Here is a 21,390-nt window from a genome sequence, read left to right as displayed (position 1 = left end):
ACAAGCTTTATCTGACTATTTTTGTGGGTTAATTCCTAGGAATAGAATCATGTGGGTCAAGGGGTAGGAGGATATTTATAAAATGTAATAAAACATTGTTGCCAAACTGACAACACACACATTTAATCTCAGCCCTCAGGAGGCAGAGGCAGGCTGAGCTCTGTGAGTTCTAGACCAGCCTATCTACAGAGCAAGTTCCAGGACAGCCAGGACTGCACAGAGAAACCCTGTCTCAAACAAACAAACAAACAAACAAACAAACAAACAAACAAAAAATTGTCAAAGTGGCTTCTTGAAAGATGGTAAGGTTTTTCTCAGAAGAGCAGCTGCTTTTACGAGTTTGAACATGCTTTTTCTTTTCATAGGGGGCAATCCAAACTGCACAGAGGGGAAATCAAGCTGAATTCTGAGCTGGACTTAGATGACTCCATTTTAGAGAAGTTTGCCTTCTCCAACGCTCTTTGCCTCTCAGGTAAACTGCTGCTTTGCAGATGTCACAGATGCCATATTGTTAGGCATTGGATCATGATTTCAGATTCTCAGGACAAAATGTATGAATTCTACTATGGGCTGGTTGCTCCTTCCTTGTTACTGTCCTGTCAGAGCACCATTCTCCAAAGTGTGTTTCATATTCCTGGCACTGCCTTTGTTCTCTCCTCTCCATGGCTGAGTACTCTACTTAGTACTCTAGTTCAGAGATAGGCCAGTCCTGTATACTGAGATCTAGAAACCATGGTGCTCTGTAAGGGCTTCCTCTGTGCAGCCTCTGAGGTATTGTGATTCGCTCACAGCCCTGAAGAGTATAGAAAGGCCATCAAAGTCTAACCCTGCCTCAAGCACAGCACTACCTGTAAAAGCTAGGTGTGACTCAAACCCTCTGGGTTTCTGAGACATGGGAAACTATGGAATTCTAGGAGATACACTGTGTTCTGCCAACAGACTTAGAAGTCTGGAGTCTGCTCCCTCCTTCTCCTTAAAGCTGTCTTTTATCTTTAGCTTTAAAGTTTTAATTCTTTGGCTTTTTTAAATTTTGTTTTGTTTTGTATTAAAATGACTAAAAATTCCATTGTTGGGCTAGGTAGTGCAACACCTTTAATCCAAGCAGTCAGGCAGCAAAGGCAGGCAGATCTCTGTGAGTTCAAGGACAGCCAGGGCTATGCAGAGAAACACTGTCTCAAAAAAAACAAAACAAAACAAAAGTAAGTAAGTAAATAAATAAAATAATTGAATAAGTAAAATATATTCATTGCCTTCTCATGTCTGGGTCATACTAGAGGACAAAAATATCATTTTTATAGCCTGGGTCAAGGCTCGAAATCATCAGAATTAAGGCTCCATGCCCAGCTGTGCATTTGCCTCTTAGTAACGGGCAACAGAGGCACTGTGCACCATGCACTCTGAGCATCTGAGCATGATGCTAAGAAAACTTCCCTCTTCCCCCTTTTTTCCCCAGTGAAACTGGCTATTTGGGAAGCAACACTGGACAAATTTATTGAGTCTATTCAGTCCATCCCAGAGGTAATTATATCAGCTCTGTGCTTTTTATCAATAATTGGTTTCTTGGGGGGATCGTATAATTGCTCAACATAGTAATATGCATAAGTGAATATAAGTAGTACCTAGAAAAGCTACAGAGACCATAGTACACTTAGACGTAAAACGATGAAGTAAGGGTCAAGAATTCCACATTGGTTGTGACTTGAAAACTTGAAATGACTTTGCTGTGACTGCAAAGTGTTTTCAGTGTGATTCAGTGAAGGGACAACACTGCAGCATGGAGCCCAGTGGTGACACAATTGCCCAGCACTCACAGAGTCCCAGGTTTTTACCATAACAGAATAATGTGATTATTCTAGGGAAAGAGAACGCACTTTTCAGTTAAGAGATAGGAATGGGCTGCAGAGATGGACATAGGATGGAGAGCATGGGCTGCTCCTGCAGAGAGATGACCTGGGTTCCCTGCACATAGATGGCAGCTCACAACTGCGGTAACTCCTGATCCAGGGAGTCCAGTTCGCGGTTCTGGTGTTCACTGGCACTAGGCACTCATGTGGTGCACGGACATACATGCAAGCAAATACTCGGATATATCAGCTTGCTCTTACTGTAAACATGACCCTGGGATAACCAGCATTTTAGGAGGAAAGTTATTTTGGCTCAGTTTGGTAGGTTCGTTCTATACTGAAGCAGGTACATTGGTTTAGTAAGCCTTGGTGAGGCAGCACCTTGTGGCCAGGAGCACTTGCTGGGACAAGGTGCTGCTCCCTTCATAGTGGCTGGGGAACAGCGAGAAGGGAGGCACAATGATCCCAGTTGCCAAGCTGTGGAGCCAGTGGCCTAATGCCTTCCCATTGCTCCACCTCTGAAAGTTTTAACAATTTTCCAGTGATACAAGTTGTGGATAAAGCCTTAGACAGATGGTCTGGGGGCCACTCACAGTCTGAGCAGCAGCAGAAGGAGCGAGGGTCCTGAGGGTAATAGCATTCTGAACTCTGGAGATAAGTTAGGACTTCACCTGGGCAAGGCATCTAAATTACCCATAGGAAATGAAGTGACCTCTGAGAACTGGCTGCATGGACCTAACATCATTAGACCAAGTATTAGAAAGCTGTCTGTGCAGTGCTCCTTGGTGCCTGGAGGACTGACTGACTGTTCCAGGAGTCTTCCCCACCCAGGGCACAAAAGCTGTGCATGGTCAATTTGTCTAAAATGTCAGTGTTCTTTGTAATGCATACAGAATAACAGAGAAAACATTGATGCCTGCTGGCAAACGGGTGGTTTTTAATACTTCCTGACTACGGTTCATGGGGTCCACAAAGGCACATCCCACATACTCGGACCATTGTGTATATGGTTTTGGGTTTCTTTGGTTTTTTTTTGGATTTTTTTGTTTTTTGTTTTTTTTTGTTTTTTTGTCCCCAAACAGGCTTTAAAAGCTGGGAAGAAAGTCAAACTGTCTCATAAAGAAGTTATGCAGAAAATGGGTGAGCTCTTTGCCCTCAGGTAAGATGTTCTCTTGTAAATGATGGATTTTCTTTAAGACAAAACATTTACTATAATAAGCAGGAAAAATGCCCCCCCCCCAGCCTCCACCCCCGTGAGGAGCAGGCAGGCTCTGTTAGGACCTTCAGGAAATCTGATGGGTTTACAAGAAAGAGCAAAACTCATCTACATTAAAACTGTCACTCAGCACAAGACCCCCAGCAAAACAAGACAATGGTTCCAGGAAGTTTTACTCTTCTGACACTGTACAGGTGAGGAAGAGCTTGTCACTTAACTGTGGCAAGCTCCTGTCTTTATGGAGGGATGCATCCTGGTTGCGGAGGTTTCTCTGGGCAGTGTCATCTAGTTTTCTCCAGAATGACGTGCCCAAAGCTCCTTGGACATGTTTTCCTGAGAACTGTTTTCCCACAAGCTTAGACCAACCACAGGAGAGTGGGTCTGTGTTACAGCATCTGTGTTTTTCTTACTGCAGAGATGCTCATTTGTATTCATTCATAAAGAGCATCCGACCATAGAGCCACACAGACTGTGTTCTGTGAGAAGTAGTAGAGATTGTTTGCCCCATTAACTAATACAAGCATAATCTATAAACTCAAAAGTTAGGACTAAATAGACTTAATTCTCAAATTGAATAGTTTCTACAAAGCCTGACTTTCCTTACCCTGTTGTTTTAATCTTTACAAAGAGCATAACAGGCCAGCAGGTGGCTCATTGGTGAGGCACTTGCCAGCAAACTTGGCAACCAGAGTTTGGTCTCAGGAACCCAAGTAAAAGCTTGGAAACACAGGCAATCCACAAAGCTGTCCTCTAACCTCTACATGCTTTCTCACACACACCATATACAAACGCATTAATAATTCTTTTTTAAAACGAAAAAAATAGGACTAGAAAGCAATTAAGAGGGGTTGGAGATTTAGCTCAGTGGTAGAGCGCTTGACTAGCAAGCACAAGGCCCTGGGTTCGGTCCCCAGCTCCGGAAAAAAAAAAAGACCAAAAAAAAAAAAAAAGGCAATTAAGAGTCTTGTTGCTCTCACAGACAACTTAAGTCTGTTTCCCAACCCCACCTGTACCTCCAAATCTAGATCTGACACTTTCTTCTGGTCTCTAAGGACATCTACACACACACACACACACACACACACACACACACACACACACACACACACACACATCTACACAAAGATGCACACATAAACCGTTTTTTTTTTTTTAAAGATAGAATGATCTTCGAGAAGAAACAAAGCTGAGTGAGTATCTTAGGTAAAAAGTTAGGTCTGAGCCTGCAGTTGTGGCTCAGTTGGTAGCTTGTCTGTCTAGCAGGCACAGCCCTGGCTTTGACACCCAGCACTTCGTGGAAGCAGGAGACAGAACCAGAAGGTAATTCTCAAGCTAGGAAACAAGTCTGGGGCCAAAGTAGATTGATTACAGGAGACCTTGTCTGTCTCTGTCTCTCTCTCTGTCTGTATCTCTCTCTCTTTCTCTCCTCCTCACCCCCCCCCCCCCCGCCTCCTTTTCTTCCAAGATGAACTCAATCTGTAGACAGGGCCGTCCTGGAACTCAAAAGTCTTCCAGTCCCTCCCTTCCAAGTGCTGGGACTAAAGGCATGCACCAGTACACCTGGCTGAGACCCTGTTTTAGAAAAATTAAGAAATACCAGATATGGTGGTTCAGGTCTTTTAGTCCCATTACTCTGGAGGTGGGAGGAAGTGAAGGGCAGCCTGGTATATGCAGTAAGTTCCAGGTCAGGCAGTGAGATCCTGTCTCAGAACACAAAAAGAAAAAAACAAACAAACAAACAAAAAAACCCAAAAAACAAAACAAAAAAAATCAAATTTCAAATTATTATATGGAGTTATTCCGTTTGCATAGCAAAATATTTTTATTTCTCGTAATAGAAACATACATACAAATCAATACATGAGAAATATGCAGACAGCTATACCAAGTGTTTCAGGCCTGCCTTATCCTTGGAGAGTAAAGGGTTTTGCATTGTTTTGTGGGCTAAACACACTCACCACTGTATTTCTGCTTTGTTCTCCAACATTTTAAAAGAATGACAGCTACTTGTATTTGTTTTACTATGTGTCTTAGTTAGGGTTTCTGTTGCTTCTACAAAACACCATGACCAAAAAGGAAGTTGGGAAGAAAAAGGTTTATTTGGCTTATACTTCTAGTTCAGAGTTTATCACTGGAGGAAGTCAGGACAGGCACTCAAGCAGGGTAAGAATCTGGAGGCAGGAACTGATACAGAGGCCATGGAGGGATGTTAGTTACTGGCTTGGTTCCCATGGGTTGCTTAGCCTGCTTTCTTACAGAACTCAGGACACCAGCCCAGGGATGGCACCACCCACCACTGACTAGGCCTTCCCTTATCAATCACTAATAGGGAAAATGCCTTTACAGCTGGATCTCAACGGGGCATTTTCTCAACTGAGGCTCCTTCCTTTCTGATGACTAGCTTGTGTCAAATTGACAAACAAAACCAGCCAGTACACTATGCAACATCAATCTCCTTTAAATTAAGTAATTTTAAAGTAAGCTCAGACATCGAATACAAATGAATAGGTAAAATAAAGAGAGTGGGCCAGGTGGCAGCACACACAATACCTTAATATTCTTAATACACTAGAGACTGAGACTGCAGATCCCAGTGCCAACCTAACCTGAGCTACATAATGAGTTCCAGACCAGGCTAGCCTACAAAGCTAGCAGAAAGGGATCCAGTGTATCTTTGCCTGTCTTGTGTTTGCATAATGACCGAAAGGATATAGAGGAACCTAAAGCTGCAGGTATAGGAGAGGTGAGGTTTCCTGGTATTACCTTACTTCCTGGTTTTGTTTTGGGGTGCTCAGGTGTGTGCGAGTACATTTCTCCAATATTTTTTGAAGAGTGACATTTAAGAGTGTGCTCACATTACACTGTGAAAATATGGGCTATATAGTAGCTGGTTTTTAATTCACCATAAATAAGAAGCTCAGCTGTCCGTTTTTTATTTAGGCATCGAATAAACCTGAGCTCAGACTTCTTGATCACCCCTGACTTCTACTGGGACAGAGCGAACCTGGAGGAGCTTTACGACAAGACCTGCCAGTTCCTCAGCATCACTCGAAGAGTTAAGGTCTGTGGTCCAGTGGCAGTGCATGCCTATAATGCCAACTCTCTGGAGGGAGAAGCAGGCTGATCTCTGAGTGCCAGGACAGCCAGGACTGCACATAGAAACCCTCTTGGGCAGGGTTTGTGGGGAAGTACATTCTTTGCTACAATTAGTATGACTGGAATTTTCAGCATCTGGAAAAATACTATTGGATTCCCAGTTCCTCATGTCCTCTCTGCTGTCACTTTCTAGCCTTTTTTCTCAGGAGATTGGCAGGACAGTTGCTTTTGAACTCAAGACCAATCTGAGATACCCTTTGAGCCTTGACCACTTGCAGGAAGGTAGAAATCATGTTTACAGGAGGGGTTTTAGATACAAAGTACCACACTGTAGCCCAGGCTAGCCTCAAACTCCATGATCCTCCTGTTCTAACCCTAGTCCTTGGGTTACAAACAGGAGTCACATTTGGCTCCACTTCTCGGCTTTCTGTGTCAAAGGTTCACTCCTGAGATTTCCCTGTTGTTTTCAATGCTTGTGTCCTTGTTTATTTTGGGAATGTAAGTCTCACTATATTGCCAGGCTAGCCTTGAACTTGGGACTCCTCCTGCCTCAGCCTCCCAGGTAGCTACACATGTTTGTGTGTTACATGTGATGTGTGCGGTATATGCTTCTTTCTGTTCATTGTACATGTACATGTAAATGTGCACGTGCATTAGAGGGTAACTTCAGTCTTACTCTGTGGCTGTCCACCTTTTAAAAAGTATATTTATCTCTCTCTCTCTCTCTCTTTCTCTCTCTCTCTCTCTCTCTCTCTCTCTCTCTCGCTCTCTCTCTCTCTCTCTGTGTGTGTGGGTGTGTGGGTGTACTGCCACATGCATAGGTGCCTGTGTATAGGTGTATGAGTGTAGAAGCCAGGTATTAGATCCCTTGCAGTTAGCATTACTGGCAGTTGTTAGAAGCTACCCAGTGTGGTTGCTGGGAACCTAACTCAAGTCAGGTCTTCTGGAAGAACAGCAAGTATTCCTCACTGCTAAGCCATCTCTCCATACTCTACCATACTCTTCACACAGGGTCTCTCTCTTAGTGTGAATGGAGCTCAGTAGTTCCTAAGACTGGCTGGCCAGCAAAAGCATCAAGGGTGTCCACATCCCCACCCCTTCCCCAGCTCTGGAATTACGGGCATTTGCTTCTATGCCCATGTTCTCTTGTAGTTGCATTTGCTTATGTGTGTGCATTTATGCCAGCACACATGCAGATTAGGAAACATTCTCCTCCTACCACTTAGGTTCTTGGTATTGAACCCAGGTTGGTAGTGCCATTACCTGCTGAGCCTTCTTGTAGGCCTAGACTTTTTTTTTTTTTTAATCTAGGTGCTAATGACCTGAAATCAGGTCCCCATGGTTGTATGAGAAGCACTTTATCAGCTGAACCATCTCCCTAGCTACCACCTTCTCTGTTGCCCAGTTAGTATCTGCTTCAACTGTACAGGCATAATGCCGATTTTACGTTTATCAGGGATGGGAGTAAGTGGGTGAATGCATTGCTGTAGGGTGTGCACGTGTAAGTGAGGGCGACGGTTAGGACTCCATTCTTTCCTTCCATCCTGAGGTGGGACTGAACTTGAGTTCTCAGCGCAGCAGCAAGCACCTCCACCCACTGCTCCATCTTAACAGCCTGGAAGGTTCTGTTGCTGTTGCTTTTATCCCATCAAACAACAGTTTTTACAGTCCAGTTCTTTTGTTGCCTAGAGCAGCGAGTTCAGCTTTGTCCTGTGTCCCTCTTTTTAATACTACTTCCCCTCACTTCTCAGTCATCTCATGTCCTATCCAGCAAAAGATGTAATTAAAAAAAAAAAAAAAAAGACCTTGCCCAGACCCTTGTCCTGTGCATTAATAATCCCACCAAAGGTACCCACAGTCCTCACTCATCCTGCTGTTCCTTTGTGTCTTCTAATGCAGGAAAGTAGAGAAACTTGCCAAATGTCAGACAAAGACAGCCATTCCAAACCATGCCACCTTTAGCTGGCTCAGAGAGACTGGCTGCTGGTGCTGGAGGGCTTTGTTTTAGTAGACTAAGTCAAGGTAGTTCCATTGGCTAATCCAGGTTTTGGGACAGATGAAACAAGTACATCTTTCCTGTTTGGAGAGTACACAGGCTGAAGATGTGAGGGAGACCAAAATTCTGTGTAAATGAGGCCTCTTCAACACTGGCCTCAGCTAACTGTGGTGTACATGGTTCCCTAAAACTAGCAGCTTAGAGCAGCACTTTCTCCTAGTTTCATGGGTCAGGGCTCCTCACAAGGCTGCAAGCAACTGCGGCCTGCTTGGGAAGATCCATGCCCTGCCTTTGCACATGGACTCAGGCCCTCCAGGCTGTTGCACTAAGGTCTCAGTTCCTCACCAGAGACGCTTCTGCATAGACTTCTACTACTGAGTGCATGGTAAGAGAGTGCTAGAAAGAACAACACATGAGGCAGTATCTCACAACCTAATTACAGGCCCAGGCAACTCAGCCCTTTTGCTGCGTTCTGTTTAAAACAGTCAGTTTACCAGATCAGGAACATTTAGCTGGAATCTTAGAATCTGCCTGCCAGAATGGTTTTGAGAAAATGGGAGTTAATTTTAGCAGCTTAATTTTGTAAACACTGACCTACATATGCTCATACCACCCTGGCTACACAGTGAGTCAGAAGCCAGCCTGGGCTCCATGAGACCTGGTCTCAAAAGGAATGGCTGGCAGGTGGGATAACATGCTGCAGAGGGACGAGTGAACTGTGGTGGTAGAAGTGGTTACTAGAGGTTTCTCAGAATATGATGCTTAGAATGGGTGTGTGTTATGTAAATTATGTCTCCACTACTTTGAAAATAAAGCTTCTGGTGACAAGTTTTTAGGTGCAGCCAGTATTCCAATTTCCCTTTTGGATGTCTCTTCATGGGCTTCATTGTAGTAACTACAATGAGATGTAGTTTGACTCCCACCAAGAGGTAGGCTTCTTCTCTTAGAATCGGCCTGTTCATGTTCCCACATGAACTTAATGGATTAGTATATAGCCATGAGCTCAAGACTGTCTCTACTGCTACCTGTACATGCACTTTCCTGACCTCTGCTCCCCCCCATTCCTTGGTAACTTTTAGCCACTCATCTAGCTGCATTTCCCTTCCTGGGTCTCCAACTGATCTCAGGCCCTCCACACTGACATTCTTAGGTATCCATTAAAGCAGCAGTTACTCCGCCCCCCTAGTGTGTAAACCCCATAACTACTATATTTGTAAAATAAACAGGGGAACACATTTTATTCTCCAGATTTTGAAACCACTTTGGCCTATGCCAAATGCTTGGGTTAATCCAGCTTTGAACCAAAGAAAACTTAGTTTAATCAACAAGAGAAATTTTTTCAAGATGGGGGGGGGGGTGTCTATGTAGTTCTGGCTGCCCTAGAACTTGCTATGTAGATCATGCTGACTTTGAACTCTGAAATCGGCCTGCCTTTGCTCCAGGTATTGGGATTTCATAATACTCTCCTACAGGAAAGTTCCTCATGTTTATGTCTGTGCAGAGGCCCAGAGTCCAGAAGGGGGCATGAGAACCCCTGGAATGGAGTTGTAGGCACTTGTGAGCAAGCTGCCTGACAGGAGTACTGACTGGGAACAGCCTAGGTTGCCCTCTGCAGGAGCAGTACCACTCCCATTGCTGAGCCCTTCCCAGGCCCAGGAGACTTTAAAGTTGTGATAGCAACACTGCACAGATTATTCTTAAAGCAATAAAGTTGGGAGAGAACACATTCTCTGTTCTGTGGTTGTACTTGAAATAGAGGGCTATCAAGAGAGGGGATCTTAAAAGATGAATACATTAGAGGCCAAGACCAAACAGTCAGTAGATAAAGACAAAAGGACCACAGTGAAACTACAAAGTGGCCTTATCAGCTGGTATGTTCTGTGTGTTGACCCTCACTGGTAAAGCAGTTAAACACTCTGCCAAACACTTGAGTATGACATGCTAAGTTGTCATGCCTGGACTGCAGCTCACATTGGCCTAACTGTACTAACTAGAAATGGCCCCTGACTTCACAGCTTTCAGAAGTGCACAGGTTCTAAGTAAGTTTTGTTTTGTTTTTAAAGATTTATTCATTTATTATATATAAGTACACTGTAGCTGTCTTCAGATACACCAGAAGAGGGCATCAGATGGTTGTGAGCCACCATGTGGTTGCTGGGAATTGAACTCAGGACCTCTGGAAGAGTAGTCGGGTGCTCTTAACCGCTGAGCCATCTCTCCAGCCCAAAGAAGAAGTTTTTTTTTTTCTTTTTTTCGGAGCTGGGGACCGAACCCAGGGCCTTGCGCTTGCTAGGCAAGCGCTCTACCACTGAGCTAAATCCCCAACCCCTCTAAGTAAGTTTAAAGGTAGATTCTATTTGGTGAAACACCCATCCACACCCAACTCCAACCAGCTTATCAAAGGCAAAGCGTCATAACCCAGAACCTTTGCCAGTTCAGCTAGTAGTGGTTCCATCTAGTGGCGAGTTTGTTTACAGGCACTACATGTCAACACACATAGCAGAACTCAAACTGGAGTAAACTTTCAAGTTCGCCTAATAAAATACTAGGAACCCTATTTTTAAAACATCCATGAGTCATGGATTATGCAAAGTATTTCTTTTGAACCTGCAATACAAAGGGACCAAGGAACATAACTAATTTGGTTGTTTGCCCATCAAGCATGAAGCCTCAAGTTCAGTCACCAGCACTGATGTGGTGGTTCATGGGATACCAGCATTCCTGGAAGTGGGAGCAAGAAGACTCCAGGCCACCCTAGGTTATGAGACCCCCCATCCCAAAATAAATGAGTGCTGGAGAGATGGCTTGATTACCAGAGTTGAGATCCGCACCTGCGGGGCAGTGGTGGTGCATGCCTTTAATCCCAGCTCTCAGGAGGCAGGCAGAGTTTGTGTCCAGAGGGAGCTCCAGGGCTACGCAGAGAAACCTCAAAAAAACAGATCCCAGCACCCATATAGCTAGCTCGCAAAAGCTTAATATAAGCTCTGAGGGGTCTTGACACTTTCTGGCTCCCACAATCATCTACACACATTCATAACATACACAATAAAACAAAATTGCCTTACAAAAATGTTTCTAGAGTCACTAAACACTTTGCTAACAGCTGGTCATCTTTGAAGACTAAGCAGCAAGAATCTGATGACCTAGCATGTCCTTCTTACCTGTATTCTCTTTACTAGATATGCACGACACTAAGATTTTTCTTGCAGGTCATGAATGAAAAACTGCAACACTGCATGGAACTAACAGACCTAATGCGCAATCACCTCAATGAGAAGCGAGCGCTCCGCCTGGAGTGGATGATCGTCATCCTCATCACCATTGAGGTCAGCAGCCGTCCTGCATGCTACTCCTAAGTAGTTGCTTCAGATGACTGGTTTGTAAATGCATTAAGCGTAGTCCTGTATTTTCAAGACAGCCTTGGCTCCCTTTAATTGTTAATTTGCCACGTGGAGCCTAGTATCCATTCACCTGCCTGTGTCTGCCTTATGAGAAAGGCAGTGCTTCCTCCAGGGACACATTAACAGCAGTCTTCAGTCGCCTGCATTGCTGTGCTGGTAGGTTTGTCAACTTGACACAATGAACAATCACTAGGGAGTTGTGAGCCAAGTGAAAATGGCCTCTTTTTTTCTTAGGAAATGAAGTTCTGGGGCTGGGGATTTAGCTCAGTGGTAGAGCGCTTGCCTAGGAAGCGCAAGGCCCTGGGTTCGGTCCCCAGCTCCAAAAAAAAGAACCAAAAAAAAAAAAAAAAGGAAATGAAGTTCAGTTCTACCGTGAAAGTAGTAACTCTCACTTTGACTTCCTAAGGTAATGTTCGAGCTGGGGAGAGTCTTCTTCTGATCTTGTGATCATGAAAGCACCACTGGAAGAGAGTAGTCAAGTTCTGCAACCAAAAAACCAGCGTTCACTACTGGTGACTCTTAAATCAACCCTTTAAATCAAGGACCTGTCAGTGCACATGGGACACACACCTGGAATCTCCAGGCTCTGGAAGCCAGAGCAGGAAGATCCTAAGTTCCAGACTAGCCCTGGGCTACATAGGGAAGCCCAGCCATCCTGGGAAAGCAGAGGCAGACTGCCCAGTGTGAGGCCAACAGTAACACAGCAGGACTGTCTCAAAATGGTCCTTTCAGCTCTTAATTATATTGCTACCTGAATAAAAATCCCGAGTATGGTGTTTGGATCAACATACTCAACAGTTCAAAAGGAAAACGTTTCATCAGCTTAAAGGTCAGTTAACCATCTGAACATACAGAATGTCTTAGCAAAAGGCCAACTCTGGACACCACTCTTGACTCTGGAGTCATGGGCCTGGCTTAAGAACCACACACTTGTGAGATATATGTTGTTTTGGCAGGAATACACTTTCTACCTGTAACATTGAGGAAGTCAGTCTCTCTACAAGCACACTGTATTGTGTGGAGGACTGATGGATCTCATACCTCCAACACATAAAATTAAAAGACGTAATTCTCTGCATGGTCTCATTTTTAGGCGTGGCTCTGATCCCTACTCCTTGACTCCACCAAGATCCCACCCTGTGTGTGTGTGTGTACACATCCAGTACTACTTTGCATACACTATAATGGAACATTCATTTTGTGCCTTGGTCAACTATACCAGAAAATACACGTTCAGTGACATCTTGCTGACACTGTTTGCTAGTACTGCCAAGGTAAGTGTATGGCCTTTCTTTCCAGCTCTTGGCAAAGATGCAGTAGCTGGGTCCCCACTAAAATCCCTATAACCCAAGTTTCCCAAGAAGTAGGTAACAAGTCATAAACCAGCTATCACAAGCCTGCCATGATTTTAAAAACAGTAGTGTCTCTCAGCTACCCTATATATGGTCCACTGCGTTTAAACAGCCTTTAAAATTCAGACAAGGGGCTGGCGAAATGGCTCAGAGGTTAAGAGCACTGGCTGCTTTTCCAGAGGTCCAGAGTTCAATTCCCAACAACCACAACTACTTGGTGGCTCACAACCATCTGTAATGGGATCTGATGCCCTCTCCTGGTCTGTGTGAAGACAGACAGTGTACTCCTAAGTAAAACAAATAAATCTTAAAAAAAAACAAAACTCAGACAAGCCACATGAAAGGACAAATTGCTGAATACTGCCTTTCTGAACAAGGCCATTAAATCTACCTGAGTTAACTTCAAATTCCAGTGAGTGACAGGTGCTGTTATCTAAACAGAAAATGGTTAACAATTTTAACAAGGCAGAAAAACTATGTGCCTGAAAGATGAAAAAAGTTAACATAAAAGTTGCAAAAAAAAAAAAAAAGACAAAAACCAGAAACAGATTTTCATAAACATTTATTAGGATAAAGCTGTATGAGGAAACCTAATGCAAAAGCAGTAGCAAAAGAAATGAGTAATGCAGGCTGCAGGTGGTCTTATGCGTTCCAGTGGATCGTGATGGACAATCTCTTAATGCATTACATCCCATTATATACAGTTTAGAGGTGCCATGGAAAAGTCGGTGTGATAGCAAAAATCAAGTCTTTCCAACCAAGTATTTAAAAATTTTAGTTACACACAAGCAGAACAAATTATTTAGCTAGTAAAACTGTCACAGTGTATGTAACCCATTATGATGTCTAATTAATATACGCTCATAAAGAAAACTACTTTAGCCTGGTGGGTGGTGGCGGCTCATACCTTTAGTTGAAGCATTGGGGAGGTAGAAGCAGGCAGGATCTCTGAATTTGAGGCCAGCCTGGCCCACAGAGTAAATTAAGTTCTAGAACACCCAAGGCTACTCAGAAACCTTGTCTTGAAAAATTGAAAAGCAGGCAGGCAACTTTAGAATTAGTACCTCAAGAATAAAACCAAAAAATAAAGCCTTTCTGGGACTAGACAACATTTGTATCACCCACGAGAATTCAAGGATTAACACCAGACAAACTCATATTTGCTTTAGTGTTTCCATCTACTTGGGCAAGTCAAGAGACTTCTCTGGACCCCATCTTCTCATCTGAAGTAGGCTATTTTTAAAAAAAAAAAAGATTTTGAGAGTATTATTTATTTATGAATAATACTAGCTACAGGCCAGAAGAGAATACCAGATCTGATTATAGATGGTTATAAGCTACCATGTGGTTGTTGAGAATTGAACTCAGGACCTCGGAGTTCTCTTAACCTCAGAGCCATCTCTCCTGCCCTGACGTGATTGCTCAGTGATTGTGTGCTTCCTAGAACTCTGGGGTCAAGAAAAGTAATGTGTAATTCAGTAATTCGAGCCAGGTAATAATACATCTGTATGACTAGCATATTTGAACACTGAAAGCCACTTGCCTGGGACCTTGTCTCAACAAACAAAAAGCTCAAAGCTGCTGTAAGATTCGTGGTTAGTATAATATGCATAAAGTTATGATCATGTTAACTATGAGTATAATCCAAGGACAGAAATCTGTGACCCTGGAGCCAGAAAGATGGCTCAACAGTTAAAAGCACTGGTGTGGGTGTGGGTGTGGGTGTCTGTGTGTGTGTGTGTGTGTGTGAGAGAGAGAGAGAGAGAGAGAAATAAATAAATAAATATATATATATATATATATATATATATATATATATATATATATATATAGAGAGAGAGAGAGAGAGAGAGAGAGAGAGAGAGAGAGAGAGAGAGATTCCAGCTCCAAGAGACACTGCTAACTACTGGCCTCTAGAGGAACCAGGCAGGCATGCAATGTATCCATACATGCAGGTGAAACACCTAATACACATATACTTTTTAAATTCTCAGGATCTCCTTTCCTCTTTCCCTCAACGTGGTGCTGTATATTGCAGGTTATTTTCAGGTCATTGTCTACCAATGTGTACCATGTACAGTGTGCAATGCTGGTTATCAGAACGTGGAACCTCTTACCTGCTAAGTAAGTAATCCTGCCAGCCAAGCCTCATCTCTAAACCCTCAAAACAACCATATTGGAGATCATGGCTAGAGACCAAGCAGCCCTGTTGAATCTTTTTAATGACGGACACGGAGTCTTTTAATCCAATTGGTGACGTTTAGTGGATGATTAAGGGATTATCAAAAGCATTTGAATATAAAACAGTATGCCATTTAACAGACAACCTCTACAGAGGAAGCTTTAAAAAAAAAAAAAAAAAAGCTTTTAGGGCTTCTCTGCATAGCCCACAGGCCCCGTCAATCTTATGCATGTCGGCTACATTCATACCTTCAGAACTTTCTTGGACAATAGAAATCACTGGGGTACTTTTTTTTTCCAGACTGGATTTCTCTTCTGTAGACCTGGCTGGCCTCTGCCTTCCAAGTGCAGAGATTAAAAGCATGCACCACCACAACATGGCTACCAACCTGTATATATTACTCTCAACTCCCAAGAAATTCTGGCAACACGACAGGTGTCCCTGCCTTATAAAGCTTCCCAGCAACGAAGATGAGGAAGCCACTAGGTAATGTACCTTAGGGACAGGTACTAAGAGTTGACTAGACAGATTCAGGTATCTGATTTAAGTTTCAATCTTAAAACTACAAACAGGAAAGATTTTAAACTTTTAACTTTGCTTCCATACAAACCAGAATCGGCTTATGACAGTGACCATCTTTAAATATTGCTAGTGAAGAGGGTTAGGCTGAGGGGATGCTGGTCAATGAGTATCAGCTGAAGTTAGGGTGAAAGGCAATGTGCTTCCATTCAAGTCTAAACCATTCCTAGCCCAGACTGATGATCTTCACCTAAAGGCATGTGGACAGAGTTCTGATCCCAGTTTTACTTCTAAGCACCACAATTAAGTGGCAATTAAGTCCTCTAATTTTGTGACCCTCTCTGCAGTGTGACCCAACACTATCCTGGGTTTTCCTGGGAGTAAAAGTTCCCAGGAGCAGCAACTCTGTCCAGAAACATGGAGTCCTGCAAGAACTGACCCACCCATCTTCAGACTCCCTCTTCTTAGCCACCCATCAACTCACAACCCTGGTGCAATGCTAGAGGCACAACCATGATGCGCTATTGGAGCTGGTCTTGTGTGCTGTGAATCCAGATGCTGAGTTCTGTGTTCAAGTTAAGGTTGCAATCTAGACATAGGCACTGCATTGGCCAATGTGCTGTATAAAGAATGCTCCCTGATAATCTCTGACTGGATAATAAAAGGCTAGAGCCTGTGAGTGGGCAGGAGGAAGGCAGGACTTAAAATGGGAGTGGGGGGGTCTCAGGAATCACTACAAGAAAAAAGGGAGAGGAAGACAGGGCAAACATGGCAAGACTCCATTTGGAATGGAGCATAAGGCCTAGAGGTGGGCTATAGGTTAGAATACCCCAGGAACCTGCCCATTTAGGCTTATGGCTCGTTAATAAAAATACCAGGTTTTTGTATTTTAATCAGTAGCTATATGGGCTAGAGAGAGCAGAAACCTCCCCATAAAACCTCTATACTCTTCTACCAACTAATGGCTGTTGTCACAAACAAAAATATTAGAGGACGTAGATACATCTCAATTTACTGTGGGGATCTCACACTCCCCTAGACTCCCCCAAAAGAAAACCACAGGTGGAAAATATAAATGAAATGCACTTACCTTTCCCAACTGCCAAACACCAACAGTATGCCAGTTACCAGCTGGGATCACCACCAGGGAGCTGCACCTCACTCCAGAGAATCAGACTAGAGCGCACCTGCACCCTCAAGCCAAAACATTCTTGATTGTGGGGCTAAGGATACGCCAGTGCAGAGTGCTTGCCTAGTACATGCAAGCTCGGCCTTCACTCAGTACCACATCAAACAACCCTGGTGGCAATGCCTATTAATTTCAGCACTTTGATGGGGGCAGAAGCAGCAGCTCAAGTCATTCCTGCCTACATAAGTGAGTTCAAGACCAGCTGGAGCTACAGCAAACTTGGGGAGATAGGGGTGGGGGTAGGTGTTTGAAAATATATACCAGTGTTACTTCTGAATTTCATCATTTAAAAATTCAAGTCTTAGCCAGAGCTTAGTGGCACACACCTTTGATCCTCTGGAGGCAGAGGCAGGTGGATCTGTGAGTTTGAGGCCAGGCTAATCTATACAGTGAGTTCTGGAACAGCCAAAGCTATGCAGTAAGACCCTGTCTCAAAATTAAAATAAAATTGAATTAAGTAAAAAACAGGTGTGTGGTTAAATAACTACATTAGCATTTCAACAGGGCACTGGGATTCATGTCTGTGATCCAAGCACTTGGGAAGTGGCGGTAGAAGGAGAGTTCAACAGTATCCTAGACTACAAAGTAAACTTTGGGACAGCCTGGGCTACTAGACCCTCCCCAGGGTGGGGAGGGCATTCAGGGGACAAAGATGGCTCAGCAGCTAAGAGTACCTAAAATACTCACAACCATCCGTAACTCCAGCACCAGCGCATTTCAAGACTGACCTGGAGCACAAGGCATATATGTGGTGCATGTACAAACATGCAGCCAATGCCCTCATATACATACAACTTAAAAATCTATAGGGCTACAGAAAAATGTATAGGCCCAGAAGTTAAAAGCACTTGTTGCTCTTGCAGAGAACCCAAATTCAGAACCCAATGCCCTTCTGCCCAGAGAGCACAGGCACACGTGGTCCACATATGTAGTTTATACAGTTCTTAGGTGCACATACCTAAGAAACCTATACATTTTTAATCTAAGAATTTCGTTTCTTAAAATTCTTGTGGTCTAGGGTGTAGCTTAGTGATACAGCACGCTCCCACAAGGCCCAGGTTCAATCTCCACCACAAGAAGAAAAGAAAACCAACTTTGAATTACTGAGTATGTGCCAGGCAATGGCTCTACGAGCCTTAAATCCCAACGCTGGGAAGTGGAAGAGGGTAACCAGACTCAGTTCCCAGCACCCACACCGCAGCTCACAATCACCTCCAACTCCAGTTCCAGAGGCTATGACACCCTCTTCTGGCCTCTGGGCATCAAGTCCATAAGGGGTATACAGAAATACCTGTAAGAGAACACTCGTACAGACTAAAAATACATCTTTGTTTTACTATATACCAAACTGGGGTGCATGGTTAAGTTTGAGACTAGCCTAAGGTACATGAGACTACCCACAAAATATAGTTCTAACTTGGATGTGTATCTCATCCTATTTAGCTGAACTGTCACTCTCTCACTCTCTCTCTCTCTCTCTCTCTCTCTCACACACACACACACACACACACACACACACACACACACAGAGTTGAAATTAACAAGACTGTACATGGAAAGAAAAATCAACTTTATTGTATACAGAAAGGCATCTACTTCAGATGTGCATTAATGAACACTAACATTTATTGAGGTATTATGTTAGATAAGCACCCACTATATTGTACTGACTTACTTCACACAATCCTGATAAATTTATCCCTGTTGGAAGTAAAAATGAAGGTTGAAGAGATTAAACAATGTATAAGATGTAGCACAATTCCAGACCAGATGCAAATGCAGTCTTTTCCTTCTTGTTTTCCTGTGCCTGGTGCTTGTGCATCACAACATACATGTGGAGGTTAGAGGACAACTATGTAGGGTCAGTTATTTCCTTCCACCTTTACATGGTGTCTCAGTTAGGGTTTACTGTGAACAGACATCATGATCAAGGCAACTCCTTATAAAGGACATTTAATTGGGGCTGGCTTACAGGTTCAGAGGTTCAGTCCATTGTCATCAAGGAGGGAGCATGGTGGTGTCCAGGCAGGCATGGTACAGGAGGAGCTGAGAGTTCTACATCTTCATCTGAAGGCTGCTAGAAGACTGACTTCCAGGCAGCTAGAAGAGGGTCTTAAGCCCACACCCACAGTGACACAACTACTCCAACAAGGCCACCTAATAGTGCCACTCCTTGGGCCAAGCATATACAGACCATCCCACATGGGATCCAGGCTTGCTCAGCAAGCTCTTTTACACGATGAGCCCCTAACCAGAACTTCACCCTGTTTCCTGAAATGGTCACTTTATTTAAGCTAGAGCAACTAGCCAGTCAAACAGCAGCAGTGCAGCATTCAACTTTTAGGTGGGTATTGCAGATCTACAAAGTCCCTCATGCTCGCACAGCAAACACTTTACCCACTGAGTCATCTCCCCAGCCCACAAAGCCTTAACTACATATAAAATACTGGCTCCACTGTTCATAAATACCAACCACTACTCCTCCCAGAACAGCTCCTTTGTTCTATTCCTAACTCAACACAGAGAATTCTGAAATACAGGTAAGCCAAATATGGCTTCACAGCAGCTCCATTCAAGGAGTATTGCTGTGGTAGAAATGCTCTGTGGTATCTTTCCTGCCACTTGTACTTATGTGACTTGGCCACTGGGCTGGACCACACAGATCTAGAGAAATCACATCTGGAAACACATTCCAGAGGACCAAGTAGCTTATGATGGCAACTTACCACCAATAAAAGAAAACAACACAAGGTAGATGTCACCCAACTAAAACTCCATTTGCACACCACCTCTTTAGGAGTCAAGTCAGTGTCCATAGCAGCTTTATCTAGTGTACTACAGACTAGATACAACTATGTACTACACTCTCTCATGGTCTCTCCCCAGTGCATCTTTAAGAACAAGGCTAAATATGTGTGTACACAAATGCACGCACATTCACATGCAAACAAGCACGTATGCTCATAGACACACACACAACCTACAAACTATACCTAGATGCTTTCTACCACAATCACTTTTCCATTCAGCTCTAGTGACAAGAATCATCTTAGGTCCCTCAGCCTTAACCCTTCAACTACAAATCCATTGTAAGCTGTAAGCCTTTAAAGTATCAGCAGTTCACAAATGCTCACTACTCAAGCTTACAGAGGAGGTAAGGGTTACAAAATAAAGAATACAAAACAACGTAGCCAACATTTAGGGGTAGACTTATCTCCAGGTAGGTAGGTTATCTGTCTAGCAGGGGAGGACACCCTGGGTGTCCGGCACCCTATAAACTGGGGGTGATGGTAAGTCAAGCACCTGGTTGGTGGAAGGAGGATCGGAAGTTTCAGAGTTCAAGTTCAAAGTTCAAGGTCATTTTAGGCAACAGTTTCAAAGCCTGTTCAGGCCACCAAAGTTTACACAGTGTGGCAGACCATAACAGTGGTCCCAACACTCCTGAGCAAGGACAGGCCCATACAAGTCCCAGACCAGCCTAGGCTACTGAGAAACCATCTCACATTTTTTTTTTTTTAAAATACGTACTGGGCACAGTGGCACATGCAAAAAACAAAAACAAAGAAAAAGAAGAAAAACAAGGTTCACAGTGGCAAAGAACCTGTCATGTAATAATGCAAATAAGCAAGTGTTGCTGACACACATCTTTAATCTCAGCACTTGGGAAACAGGCAGGCAGATCCCTTTGAGTTCAAGGCCAGCCTGGTCTACACAACAAGTTCTAAGACAGTCAGGGCTATTACACAGAAAAATCAAAAACAACCAAGTACAAAATAATCTATGGTGTCCCATGTATTACTTAGAAAAGTCTGAGAGTCTCTTCGTATTTAAATAAATATATATATATATATATATATATATATATATATATATCTCATGAATATACTGTTCTGCCTGCATGTGTGCCCTGCAGGCCAGAAGAGTACACCAGATTAATTATAGATGGCTATTAGCCGCCATGTGGTTGCTGGGAGTTTAACTCAGGACCTCTGGAAGAGCAGCTATCTCTCCAGTCTCTCTTCCTTTTTTCATACCAGTAAGCAAAAATCAGTCCTAGAAAGAAGTCTAGGTAAAAGTTTACAACAAGAATGGTGGTCCACTTCTTTAATCCCAGGCACTTGGGAGGCAGAGACAGCCAGAGATACATAATGAGAATTTGTCAATGAATGAGTTAACAAATAAAACATTTCTATGAAAATTTCATACCACATAAAGCTGGGTTGGTAACCTAAATCATGTAATGGCAGCTAACTGAGACTGGGAGAAATTTAGTGAGACCCCCATGTCAAAATAAAAAGTAAAACAGGGATCTCAGCAATACACACCTGCCTAGTACTCGCAAGGCCCTATGTTCAGTCTTAGTCCCAATCATTTCACAGTGTAGATTACCACCGTTTTCTTTGTCCTTCACCCTCTGAACTCTGACAGCACCTGCACTTACACATGTTCACACCCAAACACACACTTTGGTGGTCTCCCCACAGTGGTCACACTGGTGGTGCTGTTTGGGAAAGTTTTGAATCCTTCTGGGTATTCACATGGACGAAGCATGTGGCTGGGGGCAAGCAGTTTCCCCCTCACCTCCAGTTTGCTTT

General features: G+C 43.5%; 2 protein-coding genes across 10 annotated transcripts in view; both read left to right on the top strand.

Annotated features, from left to right (window-relative positions):
• Rmnd1 (required for meiotic nuclear division 1 homolog) overlaps positions 1–12,627 on the top strand; it is a 34,542-nt gene extending 21,915 nt beyond the window's left edge. For 6 of the 9 annotated variants that reach the window (XM_039103392.1, NM_001040128.2, XM_017588871.3 and 3 more), the window contains 6 exons: positions 366–472; positions 1,454–1,518; positions 2,927–3,003; positions 6,001–6,121; positions 11,362–11,478; positions 11,960–12,627. In XM_039103392.1, the coding sequence (XP_038959320.1) occupies positions 366–472; positions 1,454–1,518; positions 2,927–3,003; positions 6,001–6,121; positions 11,362–11,478; positions 11,960–11,992 (520 nt within the window). In that variant the 3' untranslated portion in view covers positions 11,993–12,627. Of the gene's footprint in view, positions 1–365; positions 473–1,453; positions 1,519–2,926; positions 3,004–5,632; positions 6,123–11,361; positions 11,479–11,959 lie in introns of those variants that run through there. The other 3 variants (XR_005500480.1, XR_005500484.2, XM_039103420.1) reach the window with 3 other exon arrangements.
• On the top strand, positions 12,582–17,260 carry Zbtb2l (zinc finger and BTB domain containing 2 like). The gene is made up of 4 exons (XM_039099587.2): positions 12,582–12,827; positions 14,944–15,029; positions 15,388–15,573; positions 15,954–17,260. The coding sequence occupies exons 1-4, from the start codon at positions 12,582–12,584 to the stop codon at positions 15,988–15,990; spliced, it is 555 nt and encodes a 184-aa protein (XP_038955515.1). The 3' UTR covers positions 15,991–17,260.
• Positions 17,261–21,390: the final 4,130 nt, after the last annotated feature.

The sequence above is a fragment of the Rattus norvegicus genome, chromosome 1, assembly GCF_036323735.1.
Source record: "Rattus norvegicus strain BN/NHsdMcwi chromosome 1, GRCr8, whole genome shotgun sequence".
In the NCBI taxonomy this organism is placed as follows: Eukaryota; Metazoa; Chordata; class Mammalia; order Rodentia; family Muridae; genus Rattus; species Rattus norvegicus.
This window is presented reverse-complemented; position numbering and strand designations above follow the sequence as displayed.

Excerpts from the sequence above, each read along its gene's own strand:
- Zbtb2l (XM_039099587.2), top strand. The coding sequence starts at position 12,582 with ATGGATCTCATACCTCCAACACATAAAATTAAAAGACGTAATTCTCTG. Across the intron at positions 12,828-14,943 it reads TGTTTGCTAGTACTGCCAAG|GTTATTTTCAGGTCATTGTC; the intron begins GTAAGTGTATGG and ends TGTATATTGCAG. Across the intron at positions 15,030-15,387 it reads TGGAACCTCTTACCTGCTAA|ACTGGATTTCTCTTCTGTAG; the intron begins GTAAGTAATCCT and ends TTTTTTTTCCAG.